This window comes from Talpa occidentalis, unplaced genomic scaffold, assembly GCF_014898055.3.
Source record: "Talpa occidentalis isolate TD23 unplaced genomic scaffold, MPIMG_talOcc4v2.1 talOcc4.7, whole genome shotgun sequence".
NCBI classification, from domain to species: Eukaryota; Metazoa; Chordata; class Mammalia; order Eulipotyphla; family Talpidae; genus Talpa; species Talpa occidentalis.
In genome coordinates, this window is record NW_023605083.1 from 86,723,825 (window position 1) to 86,745,043 (window position 21,219).

Genomic DNA, 21,219 nt, shown 5'->3' on the forward strand with positions numbered 1-21,219 from the left:
CGCGCAGCCCCTCCCCCGCCCGACGCCCCCCCTTCGCGGATCGCTGAGCGCACCCCCCGCCCCCGGCTGTGGGAAGGGGCCGGGCCAGCCTCCTGACGTCTGTGCGGGGCTCGGAAGATGGCTGCGGAGCCGAGCACCGGGCAGGGGCTGCGGTGGCGGCGGCGGGCCGGGAGCGCGGCGGGCGGGGGCTCCGCCTTGCGCGTGGGGCGCTGAGCCTGGAGGCGGCGAGTGTGCGCGGGGGGCTTGGGAGGGCCGCTCGGTGCCACCTCCCCGCCACCCGCCGCACCATGGGCAGCGCGGAGGACTCAGTCAAAGAGAAACTGCTGTGGAACGTGAAAAAGGAGGTAAAGTCGGGGCGAGGACCCCCGGGGTGCGCATCTCGGTCCGCGCGGCCCGGGGCGAGTGGAGGTCCGCGCCCACCCGCAGGTGCGAGCGCTCGCCGGCCGGGGCCTGGGGCGGGCGGGGGCGGGGTCCTGAACTGGCTGCTGCTCGCGTCTCTCTCGGGATTCGGAGGAGAGCACCACTGGGGGGCTAGGCTGGTGGTTTGGGGCTTGTTTGCTCCACGATCCCGCAGCTCCCCGCCCTGTGACGGCAGCAGCGCTGGGAGACCCGAGGTCGGGGGAGGGGTGACGGCGATTTCTGGGAGAAGCAGAGCTGCCCATTCATTGCCCGCGCTGCCTGGGGAGGGGGCGGGGCCCGGCGCAAACCTCCTACGGTGCTGAACGGGTGATACGGGGCTTAGATCCGGTTTGCGGTACAGCTCCTAGGGGTATCTCTGGGAATTGAGTCGCGGCAGCAGAAGGGTTCACCGCACATCTCACCTCACTGCTTCTCCCTCCATGCCCACCTCCTTATCTAGGGACCAGGATTTGGTGGGGGGTTTTTTGGGGGAAGGGCGGGGATTGGGAACGGTTTTTAAGACTAATTTTTTACCCATTTTGAGGAAGGATCACCCCCATGTCAGAAGGATAAGAGTCCGCTCTACGAGAACGTCCTTTACCTTGTCCCTCCCCTAAAGCCAATTTCAGTTTCATTGTGGGGGGGAACCCATATGAATGACTCACCCCCATTGCTCAAACACACAGTGAATTAGAATGGATTAAGGCCTCTGAAGCCATGAACTCCTCCTACCTATTCTGTAGTTGTAGCTGCCAGGCTGACTTATCCACTCTGGCACACAGTAGGCACTCAGTGACCATTGGGTAAATAAGTCCACTCGTCTTGGAAACTGCAAGGTCTGGTGGGAAGGCATAAATCTTGGAATAGTCTGAACTTAGCTTTGTGTGACCTTGAATAAGTTACTTAACTTTTCTGACTTTTATTTTCTTCATTTTTAAAATAGGGATCATTATATCTACCCTATTTTTTATAAACGTTTCACCACACTGATTCTTTTAGCACTTCCTAGAGTTTCAGGACTGGAGGTGATTCTGGGTTCTCATAAGATTCTGGAAGACTAAAGGTTCTTCTGCATTAACTGCATATGGCCTGGCTATTGTGTCCTATATTTGTTCCTTATGATTGGCAAAGAAGTAATTGAAGCGATCACCTTTCCAGCTGTGAGAAACCCCATCATACCTTTGCTGTTAGGTGACCAAGAAAGACCTTTTTAGGGGTATATCGAAGAGCATTTAAACCCCAACCCTCATCTCACCAAGGAAAAGAGAAATCTTAAATTTCAGCGTTTCTCCTCAGGAAACAAGCTATATAGGGACAGAGATTTATATAAAACTCTATGAACAAGAGCAAAAAAGTAGCCTTACTCAAACTGTGGATGGATTTGCTAGGATTGTTGGTGTCACCAAAATTTGGGCTTTTTTTTTTTTTTTAAAGATTTATTTATTTATACAAGCACTGGGTACAGTCAGAAGTGCGGGAGGGTGAGAGAATTCACCAGAGCCAAAGCAGGGAGCAGAGCAGGCAGAGGGACCAAAGTACACTGCTGAGGGGAGCAGCGGGCGGCAGGAGAGGTCTGCGCTCCAGGTGGAACCCTCCTCCGGTGGCCGGGGAGCAGCCGGGGATTGAACCAACGCTGCAGAGGCTGAGGGCAGCTTCGCAACCCAGTGCTCAACTGCTGCGCCACCGGGGAGGCCCAATTTGGGCTTATTAAGGGAAGATTGGAAAGATTTTTAAAAAGATTGATTTTTAAAATTTTTTTATTTATTTTTTATTTCTTAATGCATACAAGAGTTGGAGTGTAGCCCAGAGGTGTGAGGGGGTGAGAGGATTCATCAGAGAGTGGGGAGCAGAATAGGCAGATTGACTGAAATACACTGCTGAGGGGAGCAGGGGGCGAGACAGGAGAGGTCTGCTGCACCATGTGTGTGGGTCAGCTCCCTGGCCAGGTATCGAATTCATGCCACAGTAGCTGGCAATAGCTCAATAGTGCTTGCACCAACAGTGCAAGTACTTAGAAGACTGTACCATTCTAAGCAAATGTGAGAAATGTCCAGATTATGCCACAAGTACTTATGTCACCTGATGAAGGTTGCCTGCCCTGAACTCTTAGTTTTCTTCCTCCTTTCAGTGGAGATTACATAAGAAACATCCTTTCCTCTCCTGCGAGTGGAGAAAGTGGGGATAATCGTGAGCAGGGCTGGCCTTTCCCAAAGGACCACTGGTGTAAGTCAGGGGGGCATCTTAGGTCCTCCTATCTCAGAAATCTGTCCCACTAGCTTGCTTCAAATGACTGCAGGTCTTTGAGCTGCGACATGTGTTTAATGCAAATATCCCTTGAGAAGTAATCTTGGGTGGTTTAAAGTACAGGATCCACATGATCCTACTTTAACTGCTAACTATGAGCAGTTCCCAGCAGGAAAGAGCCTTTAGATCCTTTGCCCGTCATGCTCCCAAACTCTACCATCTTAGGTGAGGGTCTTGGGCATAAGGGTAGCTTCAACATACTGCATGTTTTGTCCAAAGAATGGCAAAGACTCACTTTGCCCAAAGCTCACTTTTTTAAAAAAAAAAAGATTTATTTATTTATGCATACAAGAACTGGACACAGGCCAGAGGTGTGGGGAGTGAGAGGATTGACCAGAGACAGAGAGGGGAACAGAACAGGCAGATTGACTGAAATACACTGCTGAGGGGAGCAGCGGGTGAGACAGGAGAGGTCTGCTGCGCCACCTGGGTCACCTCCCTGGCCCGGGATGGAACTCATGCTGCAGTAGCTGGGGATTGCTTCATGGTGCTGACGCTTAACCCCTTGCGCCACCAAAGAGGCCCTTTATCTGTAAGATTTTACACTGGGTTTGAGGTTATTCACCCCTCTATTCTTAAATATCTGTCTGTTGGTATTTTTCTCTAAGACAGCAAAAGTAATTTACTTGTGTACTTGCTGAGGTGAGAAACTGTATACAATGTTGTTACTAGTGTTACTTTAATAAAAAGTGAAGGAAAAAAGTGCTTGGGACCTATAAGGCTGTCTGCAGCCACTGCAGCATAGGTTCGATCCCGAGCCAGGGAGCTACCCATATGGTGCGGCAGACCTCTCCTGTCTCGCCTGCTGCTCCCCTCAGCAGTGTACTTCAGTCCTTCTGCCTGTTCTGTTCCCCACTCTGTCTCTGGTCAATCCTCTCACCCCCCACACCTCTGGCCTGTATCCCAATTCTTGTATGCATAAATAAATAAATCTTAAAAAAAAAAAAAAAAGAAAAACGTGCTTGGCTTAAGTGTTAAAAAGATCAGCTAGAATGTCATATACTGCTGATGGGACTATAAATTGGTATAAATCACCTTGAAGAATATTTTGGCAAAACCTAGTAAAGCAGTAAAGCAGAACATATACATCAGAAATTCCTAGCCTAGAAATAAATCCAAAGAGGGCCTCCCTGGTAGTACAGAGGTTATAGTCTGAGTGCTATCAAGCTATTGCCAGCCACTGCAGCCCGAGTTCGATCCCCAGCCAGGTAGGTAACCCACATGGCGCAGGAGACCTCTCCTGTCTCACCCACTGCTCCCCTCAGCAATGTATTTCAGTCGATCCACCTATTTTGCTCCCCACTCTGTCTCTGGTGAATCCTCTCACCGCCCCCCCCCCCACCTCTGGCCTGTGTCCCAGTTCTTGTATGCATAAATAAATCTTTCAAAAAAAAAAAAAAAAAAAAAGACAGGTCCAGAATGTTCATAATAGCACTATTCATAACAGCTCCAAATCAGAAGCTACTCAATTGCTAGGCAGTTGTGGTGGGTTCACACAATGCGGAATGAACAATTCACAGCTACACGCAACATGAACAAATCTAACAGTCACATCAGAGAGCAGAAAAAACCCAGTCATAAAAAGTACAAAAACTTGCAAAACTACTGATGTTAGAAGTCTGGATAATGGTTACCGCTGAAGGGAGTGGTAGTAGTGACTAGAAAGATGGCAGAATGAGGGTTTCTCTTAATCTGGATGTTGGTTTCCCAAATGTGTTCAGTTTGTGAAACATCATCATGCTGTATAATTATCACCTTTGCTATATCTTTGCTCCACATTAGTTAAAAGATGCTTCAGGGTTCTTTGTTTTCTTAAAGAAACTGCTCACCTTGTAGGCTATTTGGAAGCATTTACATCCACACAGAACCCAAGCATCAAGTTCTTACCTAGACACAAAGAAGAGTGTGAAGAGTGTCTCTGAGGTCTGGATGAACCTACCCCTAGCACCAGAAAAGGGGGAGAAAAGGAGGGGCAGGTTGTTTATCTACAGAGACATTTTGTCCCTGAAGGACAATATGTCTGCCTACAACATTTCTCCACCCAGTTACACATGAGCAAATAATTCCCTGTCCCTGATCTCCTCAGCAGGGCGTTTCTTCCTAGGCGGAACATCTGCACTGATTGGGTTTATGGAATCTCTTTCCAAGATGCTTGTAGCTGTCTGAGCTGAAGAAACTTTGTGACCCCATTCCTCCTACCCTGTCCTCTATTCTGCAAGTATCTGAACCCAGACCAGGAAAGCAGAGCTAACTATCTACTTGCTCAGAGGCCTTTGTAACAATGCAGTGCTTCTCATTTGTTGACAGGTGAAGCAAATCATGGAGGAGGCTGTCACCAGGAAGTTTGTGCATGAGGATAGCAGCCACATCATTGCTCTGTGTGGTGAGTGAGTGACTGGGGGGATAATGGGAGGCTGGTTTAGAACTAGAGACCCTGGGGCCTCCCTGTTGGCCTAGGGGTTAAGTCTCAGTGCTATCACTGCTATGGCCTGAGTTCAGTCCCTGGCCAGGTTGCTAAACCACATATAACACAGCAGACCTGTCTTAACCACTGCTCCCCTCAGCAGTGTATTTCAGTAGATCTGCCTGTTCTGCTCCCTACTCTGGTAAATCCTGTCACTCCCTGCACCTCTGGCCTACACCCCAGTTTTTCTATGCAAAAAAAAAAGGAAAGAAAATTTAAAAAAAGAACTGAGGACACTGCCCTGAGGGCAGGAAAGATGAGTCCTCAGGCTTAATAATTCTCAAATCTGGCTACAAATCGGATCAACTCAGAAGGCCCATCCCATACCCACTGAATCAGGATCTCCAGGGCTCAAGAAGCTTACGTAGGTTGCTTTTAGTTCCCTAGAAAGTAATTCTAAAATTTTTTTATTTTATTATTTTTTTAAAGATTTATTTATTTATTTATACAAGAACTGGGGTACAGGCCAGATGAGAGGATTCCCTGGAGACAGAGTGGGGAACAGAACAGGCAGACTGATGAAATACACTGCTGAGGGAGCGGCGGGCGAGACAGGAGAGGTCTGCTGCCACCATGTGGGTTGCTCTGTGCCGGGCAGGGATTGAACCAGCACTACAGAGGCTGCAGACATCTTCACAGCGCTGCACTCAACTGCCTGCGCCACCAGGGGAGGCCCAGTAATTCTTAAATTTTAGTGTGCATCAGAAGAGCGTGTTACAATAGATTTCTGGGTGTCAAACCTAAAGTTTCTGAGGCTGTGGTGGGTCTGAGATTTTGCATTTCTATTTTTCATATTTTATTTTATTTATTTTTTAAAGATTTATTTATTTATGCAAGCACTGGGTACAGTCAGAAGCGCAGGAGGGTGAGAGAACTCACCAGAGCCAAAGCGGAGAGCATAGCAGGCAGACTTGACGAAGCACACTGCTGAGGGGAGCAACGGGTGTCAGGAGAGGTCTGCCTGCCATGTGGGACCCTTGCCTGGTGGCCCGGGATCAAACCAGCATTGCAGAGGCTGCGGGCAGCTTCACAACCCAGCCCTCAACCGCTGCGCCACTGGGGAGGCCCTTATTTTATTATTTTTAAAGATTTATTAATTTATGCATACAAGAACTGGGGTATAGGCCAGAGGTGTGGGGGTGAGAGGATTCACCAGAGGCAGAGTGGGGAGCAGAACAGGCGGATCGACTGAAATACACTGCTGAGGGGAGCATCGGGTGAGAAAGGAGCTGTCTGCTGTACCATGTGGGTAGCTCCCTGCCATGCTGGGGATCGAACTTGTGCTGCAGTGGCTGGTGACAGCTTGATAGCACCACAAGGGAGGCCCCTCTATTTTTTACATTTTTTTTTTTAAGATTTATTTATTTATTTATTTATTTATTTATTTATTTATTTATTTATTGTACAGTCAGAAACGCGGGGAGGGTGAGAGAATTCAACAGAGCCAGAGCGGGGTTTTTTTACATTTTAAATGGACAGGTTATTATGAAGAGGAGAAAGGAAAAGAGAGGTACTTGTATAGTTACGGGTGGGCAGATAATGCTGATGCTGCTGGTCCAGGGACCACACTTTCAGAACTTGGATTTGGGAACATTGCTTTTTATCCTTCCTTTAACTTTGGGGAAGGATTTACACTTATTGGAAGTCTTCTTTGTCACATCTGTTTTCTAATTAACCTACCTGTGTTGCACCAGCATCCTAACTCTCCAATTACTGGATTGAAGGCAAAACGACATAAGTACAGGAGAGAAAGGATAGCCAAAGCCGCCTTAGACGGGAGAAAATTCATAATAAGCCTTCACTTCCGCCTCAGCGTGAAGACTTTTACCTTTGTAGAAGCAATCCTGTCTCCACACACAACAGTTTTCTTAGATGTCCAGGAATTTGACCTTCTTTTCAGTGCCTTTTCTGAAGGGACAAGCAGTCATCTCCCATCTCTGTTGGCCTCTGAGATTGGTGTTTGGGGTTCATAGAAGGGCTGTGCATTTCTAAGGGGAAGAAACACAAGGAGCAGATATGGGAAGGGGCACTTTTTGATGGCTTAGTGAGACAGAAGTGTCCTTCCATCCATTGGCAATAAACACTGAGGGCCAACACTCTAGGGGCTTCCATTTTGTGGGGAGACAGACAGGAATCAAATGCACACACAGATTTATTTTATGACGATCGTAATTAGAAAGAAAGGTAACCCAGATGAGGGAGGGTGGGCTGAAAAAGGAGGCCTTTGAGCAATGCCTGAGTGACAGATGGATGATTCATATGAATCCTGGTGCTCTGCTTGTTTCTTCTTTTTCCATTTTTTTTTTCATTGTGGTGATGTTGTTTTACAATACTGTATATGACTTTTTGTTTACATCTTAAGTGGTCTTAGTCAGGTTTCTTCTGTCACCCTTGGTTTGTTCCTCTAAAAACAGGGTAAAGATTCCCACCTCAAGGAATTTGGGGGGGGATTGAGATGATCCATGTGAATATTGCTAGCATTGTAAAAGCGCAGAAAATGTCTTTCCTTCCCCTTTGGATGTTGAGACTGAAGCTAGGTTTGCGGTATTTAAGTTCTCATCATCTCCCTTTTGGGTACATTTCCCCAGTTCTTTGAGATGATGTAATGATTCCCAGGTTTGCAAGGAGCAGTCCCATCTCACCTTTTGTCAGGCAAAACCAAGGCAAGGGAAAAAGTATGCTAGCCTTGCAGTAAGTGGTTTTGAGGTTTATTAGAATGCTATTCCTTTCCACCTCTGCTGTGTTCTCTCATGTCAGCCATTGGCCATCATTGTCACGAGAAGGGTGCTGCTGGTGGCCAAATTATGTATGGCTTGGTGCTAGACTTCATCCAGAGCACACACAGCAATAATAAAATACTGCAGACAGCTTGTGCATAGGTGGCTGTCAGGGAGTAGGGGGAGAGAGACAAGGAGAAGTGTGTGGGTGTCCCAATTAGGGTGAAAAGAAACTGACAGCGCTCCCCTGATAGACCCAGGGGCCCCAAGGAAGCAGTGGGACTTTTGCCTTTGTCTTCTGCCTGGAAACCCAGGGCTCTTTCCAGCAGGCAGGGATATCCTACTTAACAGGAATGATCCTTGTGCTTTCAGCCCATTTCAGCTGCTGAAGTAGAATAAGGATCAGTGAAATAAATCCAAGTCTCCAGGATTCTAAAGTCCTCCCAGCAGCATGAGGAGCCCTAGAATACTGGTTCTTAGGAAGTGACTGGTCAGAAGTGCACACTTAAAGGTCACACAGTCGGATGAAAGGTCCTCACAGAAACTGCCTGGGTATGAGAGAGCAGTGTGGTGGGGCTGGGGTGAACTGAGTAGCTCTGCCCTATTTGAAAAGGGCAGCTGTTACTCAGGTCTTGCAGGAAAGCTTGTAATGGCCTTTGCCTTATTCCAAGAGAAGGCAGAAGTCTGGGTTTTTTTAAAATTTAAGTTCCCAATTTTTAAATGCTGATAATAATTCCCATTTAAAAAAATATTGTGTGGGCCTAAAAAAAGTCATCTGCAAGCCTTTACCCATTTGCTGCCTCTGCCTTGGCCTCTGTGCACAGTCACTGAGGGGACCGATAGCAGGAGGAGCTGCCAATAGTACACAGCAAGGTCACACTGGGGCATCTGACACCCACAGAAAAAGGAATCCTCATACTTGTCAAAATTGGTGTTGAGTAGTGAGTTAAATCCCAATTTGGGCTCAAAATAAGGTTGGTTCAAAGCAACGATTATCAACCTTTGTTTTTCTGCCTGTGATCCTTTTACGTCATCACAGAGTAGAATCATAATCAGGAATTCTGGTGGACTGGGGAGGGGAGGCATGATGCAAGGGAATTGATGGAAAACTCCATTCCACCCCTCTGGCTTTTTGGAGAGTCTGATATGTGAGTCTCCTTCATCCCCTGGAAAAATGCTCAGAAATGCATTTTTAGTCTCAAGCAGATCTGGTCTCATACTGGGCCTTGCTGTTATCCTAGTCATGTCCAGAATTCAGCTTTATTCTGGAAGAAAAATGGGAATTCAGGGCAAGTACTGAGAGATAGGAGCAGAGTGAAGCCTATAGAGACTGGATTAACCATGGAGTGAGCATATTCCCTAGAATTCTGGGGAACGTGGGATCCTGGGTCCCTCCTCTCTGGCGTGGCTTCTCTGTGCTAAGCAGAGAAGGGCTGGGGTGGCTGAGGAGGGCAGGGCCTGGACAAGATAAGCCACTCTGAGCTTACTTTGAATAGAGGCAATGGAACCAAAAATAGAACCTTCCTGGAGAGCCTTAGAAATGGAACTGAAGAATCCATGACCATGGGAGAGAAAAGAAAGTTGTGCCAGACTTCTGCTTGTGTGTTTGCTGAAGTTATTCCTAAACCTTTCTGTCCAGTTGCTGATCAGGCCCTTGCAGGTAGAACCTTATGAAGGAGCTTTGCTGGCAAGCTGCTGCTGGCAGGGAGAGTGTGCTACTCTCCTGCCAGAGCCAACCCCATCTGAACCCCTAGGTCAGAGGATCCCCGTGACTTCCCCTCTTACTGACAGAGGGTAGGGCTTGGAGAATAGGCCCAAATCTACCACTGTGGAGAGGTATCTTTGGTATCTTCTTTTTATCTTAGAAATCCATGTCCAGGGTCTCCCTGGTGGCGCAGGGGTTAAAGACACGGCACTATCAAGCTATTGCCAGCCACTGTAACGTAAGTTTGATCCCCAGCCAGGGAGCTAACCCATATAGTGCAGCAGACAACAACTGTCTCGGCCGCTGCTCACCTCAGCAGTGTATTTCAGTGGATCTGCCTGGTCTGCTCCCTACTCTGTGTCTGGTGAATCCTCCAACCCCCCACACCTCTGGCCTGTACCCCAGTTCTTCTACTCATAAATAAATAAATCTTTTTTTAAAAATCCATGTCAAGTTTACTCCACAATATGGTCTTTGAAACTTTTAACAAAGACTACTGTTGAGGGCCTCCCTGGTGGTGCAGGCAGTTGAGCACCGCACTGCGAAGCTGTCTGCAGCCTCTGCAGCGTGGATTTGATCCTGGCCAGCCGGCGAGAATCCCACATGGCGCAGCAGACCTCTCCTGTCTCGCCCATTGCTCCCCTCAGCAGTGTATTTCTTCAGTCTGCCTGTTCTGTTCCCCGCTCTGTCTCCGGTGAATCTTCTCACCCTCCTGCGCATCTGGCCTGTACCCCCATTCTTGTATGAAAGTAAATAAATCTTTAAAAAAAAAAAAAAGACTTACTGTTGAATCAAATTAGTGTTTTCTGTTTTCCCAGTGGCTTCTTGAACCCACCGGCGTATGCTGCTATATTTCCTGCTATCCCTTCCCTAGAATGTAAGGTGCTTTTAATGCTTGCTGGGTGGGAAACTCAAGGTCAGGGTTAAATAGCAAATTGTCCCAAGTTTCCCCTTTGAACTCTGCATTTGTAGTAGTTATTTATGTGTATAAAGAGGCACAGTACTCAAGATCCCTGGAGAAGCCATCTTTTCTCTGAGCCTGCCTCCCTTCAGGTCTGGGAGTGCCCGTCTGCATAGTATTTCTGTTTATTCTGATTGGTAATTGAGGTTGGATTTTAACCTTTGGTGGGGAGAGCTGATTTACAAGGCCTACAGAGGTTCCTCCTCTGGCAGAGCAGGTTCTCAGACTCATAATTGTCTCTTCCCCCCAACCCAGGCATCAGGAGCAGAGCAGAAAACTGACCAGGCCAGCCCTGCCCCTCAATCTCCAGGTTCCCTGCCCTCCCTCCCCTCTTTTGCAGATTGGTTAACCTGAGGGTTGCTTCTGGCTGAGGATGAGCTGTAATGGGAGGGAGTGGGGGTGGAGTCTGGCGCTGGGAACAACATCAAGGCTTTATGAATCCACTCCTTGTTGCTAAGCAGCTTTCATTAGCCTGGAAGGTCGGTTGCTGCAAGCTTCTCTGGGGAATGGCAAGGAGATGCTAATGAGAGAAGAGGTGCTGGGAGAGAAGCAGGTGCTATGGAAGGATTGTAGCCCACCTGGGATTGTGCCTCCAGAGATATTTTAGCACATTCTGAGATTCAGACTCCAGGCAGTTTTTAGTCTGTCTCTTCCGTGAAAGGAATTCCTTCTCTTCCCACCTGCTCTGAATGAACAGCTGATGCTCAGGATGTCTGACTTCTGCTTCATCTGGAAAGAATCTAGTGGAAGGCCTGCCCTGTGGGGACTGGCACCCCTTTCCCTACAGAGGGGGGAGTGGCACCCCTTGCCCTGGGTTGGGGCGTGACTAAGGGCATGTGATGGTGGACTGTAGTTGAGACTTTGGTGTCCGACAAACCTGATTTCACATCCTGACAGTGTCACTAGGCATGTGACCTTGGCCAGTTATTCAGTAACTCTGAACCTACACTAAGGTTGATGTGAGGATTAAGAGAGTGGTGGGGTGGGGGAAGGGAAACACACAGCATGAATCAGGTAGGCAGGAGGTGCTCAATAAATGTTGCTCTTCATCATCACCACCTATGACATTCTGCTTTGCTCTCGAAATTGATCTTACAACCTTTCTCATAAAGCCTCTTAGAAAATTCCCCAGGATTCCATTTAGAAACCATCTTTCCAGGAGTTTGGAGCCTCTGATGGGCAAATTTGAACTCTACAAACTCATTCAGAGAATCCAATAATATTAAAAATTGATTTTTGCTGAGCATGATCCCTTCCAGTGCCATCCATGTTGCTGCAAATTGCATGTGTTTATCTTTTTTGAATGCTGAGTAATATTCCATGGTGTATATGTACCACATCTTCTTGATCCAGTCATCTATTTTTGGGCATTTGGGCTGTTTCCAAAGCTTAGCTATTGTAAATAGTGCTGCTATAAACATAGGTGTGCAGGTGCTCTTTGGAATTGATGTTTCTGTGTCCTTTGGGAAAATCCCTAGGAGTGGAATTGCTGGATCATATGGAAGCTCTATGTTTAGTAGGTCAAGAAATCTCCACACAGCTCTCCATAGTGGTTGGACCAGTTTGCACTCCCACCAGCAGTGCAGAAGAGTTCCTTTTTCTCCACATCCTCGCCAACATTTGTTGTTGCTAGTTTTTTTAATATGTGCCATTCTCACTGGTGTGAGATGGTATCTCATGGTAGTTTTGATTTGCATTTCCCTGATGACAAGTGATGTTGAACATTTTTTCATATGCCTGTTGGCCATTTGCATTTCCTCTTCAGAGAAGTTTCTTTTTAGCTCTTCTGCCCATTTTTTGACTGGATTATTTTCTTTGTTTTTGTTGAGTCTCATCAGCTCTTTGTAGATTTTTGTGATCAGTCCTTTATCACTAGAGTTGGGTGCAAAAATGTTCTCCCAGTTGGTGGGGTTTCTCTTTGTTTTTGTTATTGTCTCTTTTGCTGTGCAGAAGCTCTTTAATTTGATGTAGTCCCAGCTGCTGATCTTTGCCTTCACTATCACTGCTGTGGGTGATGTGTCCATAAAGATGTCTTTGATGTACATATCATGCTCAGCGAAATAAGCCAGAAAGAAAAAGAAAAATACCAGATGGTCTCACTCATAGCAGGAATCTAGAAAACTTAAATAAGGGACCAGAAAAATGAATAACTATAAGAAAGTGAAAATCAAAATCAACAAAAAACTATGAACCAGAGACACTCTATGGGGGGGTGGGAGGTATCGGGGGGAGGGGTTGGGGTCAAAATAAGGGGGTTGCAATTGTATGGGGAATATAAAAATAAAATTTATTTAAAAATAAATAAATAAATAAATAAATAAATAAATTTATTTCTGTAGGTACGGTAATGGTGTTATGTACATGTTCTTTTAAAAGTCATCTGTAAAGGGGCCTCCCTGGTGGCACAAGGGGTTAAGGCTCAGCACTATGAAGCTATTGGCAGCCACTGCAGCAGGAGTTCAGTCCCCAGCCAGGGAGCTACACACGTGGCGCAGCAGACCTCTCCTGTCTCACCAGCTATGCTTTCAGTCAATCCGCCTGCCTGTTCTGCTCCCCACTCTGTCTCAGGTGAATCCTCTCACCCTCGCACCTCTGGCCTATACCCCAACTCTTATATGCATAAATGCATCAAATAAATATTTTTCAAAAAGTCATCTGTAAAATAAAAAGTACAAAAAAGTAAAAATTTTTAGAAAGGAAAAATAAGTTATCTTTTCGAGATACACACTGAAATATTTATAGGTAAAAAATGCATGTCTAAAATTTCCTTCGGGCCTCCCCGGTGGCGCAGCAGTTGAGTGCTGGGTTGCGAAGCTGCCCGCAGCCTCTGCAGCACCGGTTCGATCCCCGGCCGCCGGGCAAGGGTCCCACAAGGTGAACAGACCTCTCCTGCCACCCACTGCTCCCCTCAGCAGTGTACTTCGTCAGTCCGCCTGTTCTGCTCTCCACTCTGGCTCTGGTGAATTCTCTCACCCTCCCACGCTTCTGACTGTACCCAGTGCTTGTATAAATAAATAAATAAATCTTTAAAAATAAATAAATAAAATTTCCTGCAGAATAACCTAGGGATAAACAGAAAAGTGGCTGGAGGTTGTATAGCTGTAACAAGATTAGTCGTGACTTGATCATTGTTTAAGTTGAGTGATGAGTATGTGGAGCTTTGTTTATTATTCTCTTGATTTTTTTATATGTTTGGAATTTTCCATAATAAAGTGAGTTTAAAAAGAGGAGGAGGTGGAGGAGGAATGCATAGGAGGAAGAGATTGCAATAGCTAGCAGATAATTTTCTTGATAAATTTTATACAAGGGGGAGCAACTATCTTGTTTTTAATTTTTTTAAAGATTTATTTATTTATTTAAGCACTGGGCTACAGGCCAGAGGCAGGGGAGAATGAGAGAATTCACCAGAAACAGAGCAGAAGGCCTGAAATACACTGCTGAGGGGAGCAGCGGGTGAGATAGGAGAGGTCTGCCTGGCCATGTGGGAATCTCCCTGGCCGTCTGGGAATCGAACCGGTGCTGCAGAGCCTGTGGACAGCTTCATTGCGCTGCGCTCAACCCGCTGTGCCACCAGGGAGGCCCTTTATTTTTATTTTTATTTTTTTAATTATTTTTTAAAAGTTTATTTATGCATACAAGGTTTATTTATGGCCTGAGGTACAGGCCAGAGGTGTGTGGTGGAGGAGGGTGGGATGAGAAGAGTCACCATAGACAGATGAAAAACAGAACAGGCAGACTGACTGAAATACACTGCTGAGGGGAGCAGCAGGTGAGACAGGAGAAGTCTGCTGCACAATGTGGGTAGCTCCCTGGCCTGTTGGGGGTTGAATTTGAAAGTGCTGCAGAGGGCCTCCCCGGTGGCATAGCGGTTGAGCACTGGTTTAATGCTGCAATGCTGCAATGCTGGTTTAATCCCCAGCCACCAGGTGAGGGTCCCATATGGTGCGCAGACCTTTCCTGACACCCGCTGCTCCCCTCAGCAGTGTACTTCGTCAGTCTGCCTGCTCTGCTCTCCGCTCTGCCTCTGGTGAATTCTCTCACCCTCCTGGACTTCTGACTATACCCAGTGCTTGTATAAATAAATAAAATAAAATATTAAAAAAAAAAAAGTGCTGCAGAGACTGTGGATAGCTTCACAGTGCTGTGCTTAACCCCTTGTGCCACCAGGGAGGTCCTATCTTGTTTTTTTTTAAAGATTTATTAATTTATGCATACAAGAACTGGGGTACAGGCCAGAGGTGCAGGGGTAAGGGTGAGAGGATTCACCAGAGACAGAGCAGGGAACAGAACAGGCAGACTGACCGAAATACACTGCTGAGGGGAGCAGTGGGTGAGACAGGAGAGGTCTGCTGCACCATGTAGATTTCTGGCCGAGATTGGTGTTGCAGAGGCTGCAATATCTTCACAGTGCTGTGCTTTAACCCCTTGCGCCACCAGAGAGGGCCCCTATCTTGTTTTTTTTTTTTTAATTTTCTTTTTTTTTTAAACAATATTTGCTTCCCCCCACCCCCTCAGGTATAGTCCCCATAGAGTTTCCTTCACCAGTGCACCCGTGCACCATCACCTCCCTGTGCTCCTCCCTCCCTCCCTCTGATCCCTCTCCCTCCTCCTCCCCTGCAGTATGTCTCGGGTTTATAATTGTCCATTTTTGTTTTGTTGTGTTTTGTACTGTTTTTTTTTTTACACTGATGTCTTATTTGGTTCCCCTATATTCCTGCTATAAGTGAAACCATCTGATATTTTTCTCTTTCCTTCTGGCTTATTTCACTGAGCATATATCTTGTTTTTTTTTTTTTTAAGATTTATTTATTTATGCATACAAGAGCTGGGGTACAGGCCAGAGATGCGGGGGGGTGAGAGGACTCACCGGAGACAGAGCGGGGAACAGAACAGGCAGATATACTGAAGTACACTGCTGAGGGGAGCAGAGTAATATATATATATATATTTGAATTGGTAATATATATATATTTTTTTATTAAATAATACATTTTATTTTTATATATTCCCCCATACAACTGCACATGCCCCATTCTGACCCCAATCCCTCCCCTCCCGGCCCCACCCCCCCAAAAAGTGTCTCTGGTTCATAGTTTTTTGTTGATTTTGATTTTCACTTTCTTATAGTTATTCATTTTCCTGATCCCTTATTTAAGTTTTCTAGATTCCTGCTATGAGTGAGACCATCCGGTATTTTTCTTTTTCTTTTTGGCTTATTTCGCTGAGCATGATCCCTTCTAGCGCCATCCATGTTGCTGCAAATTGCATGTGTTTATCTTTTTTGAATGCTGAGTAATATTCCATGGTATATATGTACCACATCTTCTTGATCCAGTCATCTATTTTTGGGCATTTGGGCTGTTTCCAAAGCTTAGCTATTGTAAACAGTGCTGCTATAAACATAGGGGTGCAGGTGCTCTTTGGAATTGATGTTTCTGTGTCCTTTGGGTAAATACCTAGGAGTGGAATTGCTGGATCATATGGAAGCTCTATGTTTAGTAGGTCCAGAAATCTCCACACAGCTCTCCATAGTGGTTGGACCAGTTTGCTGAATTGGTAATATATTTACCTGGTTCAAAAATCAAATGGATAGGGCCTCTCCGGTGGCGCAGCGGTTGAGCGCTGGGTTGCGAAGCTGCCGGCGACCTCTGCGGCGCCGGTTCGATCCCCGGCTGCTCCCCGGCCACCAGAGGAGGGTCCCACATGGTGCGCAGACCTCTCCTGCCGCCCGCTGCTCCCCTCAGCAGTGTACTTTGGTTCTTCTGCCTGCTCTGCTCCCTGCTCTGGCTCTGGTGAATTCTCTCACCCTCCCGCGCTTCTGACTGTACCCAGTGCATGTATAAACAAAGAAACAAACAAATAAATAAATAAAAAACATGCCTCTATAAAAAAAAAAAAAATCAAATGGATAGAAAAGGTATACAGTGAAAAGTCTCACTCCCTCCCTACCCCTGTTCACCCTTTTCTCCTCCACTCACCAGTTCTCACATGGGTAACCAATACTACTTTTGTTTCTTGTGCATCCTCCCATATTCATTTAAAAAATTATATTCTTTATTTACCCCTGTAAAAATACTTGTTTTTTATTTACTTATGCATACAAGAACTGGGGTGTAGGCCAGAGGTACCAGAGGTAAAAGGATTCACCAGAGACAGAGTGGGGAGCAGAACAGGCAGATCTACTAAAATACACTGCTGAGGGGAGCAGTGGGCAAGACAGGAGAGGTCTGCTGCGTCATGTGGGTCACCTCCCTGGCCAGGGATCAAACTCATGCCGCAGTGACTGGCGATAGCTTGATGGTGCTGAGACTAACCCCTGTGCCACTAGGGAGGCCCTGTTTACCCTTTTTTGTAATCAAGGGTATCATGAAATCATACTGCCTCACATCTTGCTTTTGGAGTCAATTACTACTTCCTAGACAGTATCCTCATTCTTTTTCATATTCATATATTATTCTCCCGTATGAATGTGCTATATTTACTTAATCTCCCCCCTATTGATGAACATGTGGATGGTTTCAATCTTTTGCTTTTATAACTAAGTAACTTTACAGTTGTATCTATAGACTAGATTCTCTGCAACAGGGCAGTTCAGTTGTAGTTGCCATAGAGAACCCAAGTAAGGGAAGTGCTGAGTTGAGCAGCCAGTCACTCTGGCAGTGTATAAGATAGTTCAGTAACTTCCCAAGTCCCATCTCTATCTTACCAATGTCTTCTCCATTCTAAATTGAACTCCTTGGAGTGGTTAGATTGTTGTGGGATTCCATTATCAGATTCCATTAGCACTTGTGGTCTCCAATCCATTTAGCGTTTGTTAATCCACATAACTTAGTAGACTTCGGGGGCATGTCAGAGGCTGGAGGGCCTCTGAGGTGTAGTTCCCAGTCTTTTCCTGGGGAAATGGAGATGGTGCCAGATCTTTTGGGGAGGAAAGATAGTCACAGAAAAGTGCTGGAGTTGAAATAGTTCCATTCCTGCCCACTCAGAGCTGCCATTCTCTGGGACTGTTAGTGGGATCGGATGCACTGGAATGACAGAGAAGAGGGGTATCCTGGGCTCATCTGGCATCATAATTCCAAAGGCTACCAGAAGGACAGGATGGGGAAAGAGGGGCAAACATGTTGAGTCATGTATCTCTCTGTTTTGATTCTTTTACTCAAACCCTAACCAGTGGTGGTAACTGCAGCCAATCTTCAAAAACAGTGTTGATTTTTATTAGTGTGCATTTTCCCCATGTGAAATAAGCCAAATGATATCAGAGTTCTCTCACTCTATTCTGGTGCATTCAGAGTTGATGTTGGTGGTGCCAGTTCCCATGGGGCAAGGGAATCCTGAAAACCTCAAAATGGGTGGGGGGACAAAAGGGCCCAGACAGCTTTGTTAGAAAGGGGACAGGCTCAGCTGAGTGCTTTAGCCATAATGGGTCTCCTGCCACACCCTCCACTCTGGAGATGAGGCAGGAAAAGGAGTGAGGTCCTAGAGTTCCCTGGCTTGGTGCTCTGGGCCTTCAGTCAACAGAGGAGGAGAGGCACTAGCTCTAGGCAGACATGTGCCCCAGGGAACAGTGTTGACAGTCTGTGATTGCCCCCGCTGGGAGGCAAGTATGGCAGACTTGGATGTTGCTGCTGTTGGCTCTGCAACTGCCGTTCTGAGTGTGGTTCACTCTATATTGGAGGGCAGGGTTACGGGGCAGGGAGAGTCTTTTATTTATAGCTCCTGAGTTTCTGTCAGTGGGACTGTCTCTGTTTCTGTTCAACCGAACACTATAGCAAGGGTTCTTAAGCCTTATGGGATCAGATACCCCTTTTAAAAGCTAAAAATGATGGAACTTTCATCTAGTTAAAAAAAAAACAACAAACATTCACCTAAGTATTCTGGAGCACCCCAACAATTGTTTTTGTTTTCGTTTTTTAAGATTTGTTTATTTATGCATACAAGAGCTGGGTGTAGGCCAGAGGTGAGGGGGGTGAGAGGATTCACCAGAGACAGAGCAGGGAACAGAGCAGGCAGACTGACCGAAATACACTGCTGAGGGGAACAGTGGGCGAGACAGGAGAGGTCTGCTGTGCTGTGTGGGTAGCTCCCTGGTGGGCCGGGGATCGAACTCATGCTGCAGTAGCTGGGGATAGCTTCATAGTACTGAGACTTAACCCCTTGCACCAGAAGGGAGGCCCCAGGAGTAATTCTTAATTAGTATTGTTGTGTATTTCTCCTCCTCATTGTTTTGTCTACATGCTGCACACAATAACATCTTTCATTGCATGTGCTAATTCTCTGTGGGCGACCACCCTGTGGGTATGGGGAATGACAAATGTCTGTCTGATCACTGACTAGAGATGGAACTGAGCTAAGAATACCTGGCATGGAAGGTTGTTTACTTTGCTTGGAAAGTGGAGAGGTGAGAGGGATTTCTTTTTGCCCAGACATTGTCTGGCACATTGCCTGGATTTCACTGAAGGAAATTTAAGGGTGTGGGGTGAGCAGGGGGACTGGGCGTGATGTTTGGGCTTCTTTCAATATTCCCTGCTTGTAGTAATTGCTGAGGAATGCCTCCGCTCACCCTCAAGAACCCCGAGGCCTGTGCTCAGAGGCTGCCTGGGAGGACAGGCTGAGGCCAAGTGGGATGGGAGTGCCACTGCTGCCATTCCCAGGCTCCCAGCCTGGCTGTGATTGCATCGCCTGGGGAAGGCGGGAAGGCTAATGACTCATTATCCCAGCAATTAGTCATATCACCGAGGCATATGATTCCCTGCAGGACTGGTGCCACCTGCTGCCATTCTGGCCTGTTCAGTGCTACTTCTGTTTCATTCTGGATGGGAGTGCAACCCCAGAAAATGCGCACCACCTTCCTACAGGTGTGGACTTGTGCCTGCAGCACAAGGTGCTGGGCTTGTCCACACCACAAGGTGTGGATTTGTGCCTGTAGCAGCCCCAGGCTCTAGAGACTAGGACAAAAGGGTCACTCACTTGGACACTCCAGGGCCACACGAGCCCTCCAGGATCCAAGGGGACTGCCATGGAAAGGAATCTGAATGCTTTCTTTCTTAAGATTCTCCCACATGCCCCCCATCCACACATACACTTGTAGAGACACCTGTCTGCATACACATGTGCACAGAGATGTGTGAACATGCCCTGTGCTTTTTTTTTTTTTTTTTTTTAAAGATTTATTTATTTATTTATACAAGCACTGGGTACAGTCAGAAGCGCGGGAGGGTGAGAGAATCCACCAGAGCCAGAGCGGGGAGCAGAGCAGGCAGAAGGACCGAAGTACACTGCTGAGGGGAGCAGCGGGCGGCAGGAGAGGTCTGCGCGCCATGTGGGACCCTCCTCCGGTGGCCGGGGAGCAGCCGGGATTCGAACCAGTGCCGCAGAGGCTGCGGGCAGCTTCGCAACCCAGCGCTCAACTGCTGCGCCACCAGGGAGGTCCTGCCCTGTGCTTTTTAAGTAAAGTCTGCCAAGGCCCAAGGAGGAGTGTCTGATAGGAAGCTTCCAGGCATAGGGAAGATTGTGACTTGTTTCCTCTTCCCTTGGTGTTCTCACTGGGCTAGAGGCCTCCAGGGACTCTCTAACTTTTTTTTTATAAGTCATTTAGCAATTCAAAGTGTTTTGTTATTCCTGAAGCCATAATTCACCTGCACAGGAACCAGCAACTAAGTTGTCCTCTAGTTGCACAGGGTTGAAATCACGTTGAGGAACTGGAATTCCATTTACAGGTATTCCACTTGTTTGTTTTTTTTCTAAGATTTTATTTATTTTATTTTATTTTTATGTTTAATATATTTTGTTTTATATAATTCTTACATCTTTTTTCATTTTTACACAATGTATGCATTTTCATTTTGGTTATATTCCCCATACAATTGCACCCCCCCCTTATTTTGACTCTAGTCCTTCCTTTCCCCGCCCCTCTCCCCCCCCAACCCCCACCGTACTGTGTCTCTGGTTTATAGTTGCTTGTTGATTTTGATTTTTTTCTTTATTATAATTAGTCTTTTTCCTGGTCCCTTATTTAGGTTTTCTAAATTCCTGCTATGGTTTATAGCATTGTGTGTAATTCAGAGGTACAGGATCACATCTCCTTAGATGCGTGTCCTCACACTCACCACAAAGGCACTTATATTCCTCCACGTAGCCATTATTTCCCCTTCCCCACTTTGCTTTCCCTCATTCCAGTCAGTTTTCTGTGGTTTATTTTTGGTATGGTTTTATTTGACCTTTGTTTTTTTTCCCCATATTCCACATACATGTGAAACCATCCAGTTTTGGTCCTTCTCCTTACTGATTTCATTTAGCATAATCCCCTCCAGTTCCATCCATGTTGTTGCAAATGGCAAGGATTCATCTTTTTTTATAGCTGAGTAGTATTCCATTGTGTGTGTGTGTGTGTATGCACACACACCCTATTTTTCTAATCTACTCCTCTTCCCTTGGGCACTTAGATTGTTTCCATATCTTGGCTATTATAGTATCACAATAAAAATAGGGGTGCATCTGTCCTTCAAATTAGTGTCTTTGCATTCTTTAGGTAGATACTTAGGAATGGGATTGCTCAATCTATATTTAATGTTTTTAAAAAATATTTATTTATACATACAAGATCTGGGGTATAGTCCAGAGGTACAGGGTGGGGGTGAGTGACACAGTGGGGAGCAGAACAGGCAGATCC

General features: G+C 46.4%; 1 protein-coding gene across 2 annotated transcripts in view; it reads left to right on the forward strand.

Moving 5' to 3' along the window:
• The first annotated feature begins 100 nt into the window (after positions 1-100).
• The window catches only part of SGSM2 (small G protein signaling modulator 2), a 40,842-nt gene continuing 19,723 nt past the window's right edge, over positions 101-21,219 (forward strand). For both annotated transcript variants that reach the window (XM_037492476.2, XM_037492477.2), the window contains exons 1-2: positions 101-344; positions 5,011-5,086. In XM_037492476.2, the coding sequence (XP_037348373.1) occupies positions 288-344; positions 5,011-5,086 (133 nt within the window). In that variant the 5' untranslated portion in view covers positions 101-287. The remainder of the gene's footprint in view (positions 345-5,010; positions 5,087-21,219) is intronic.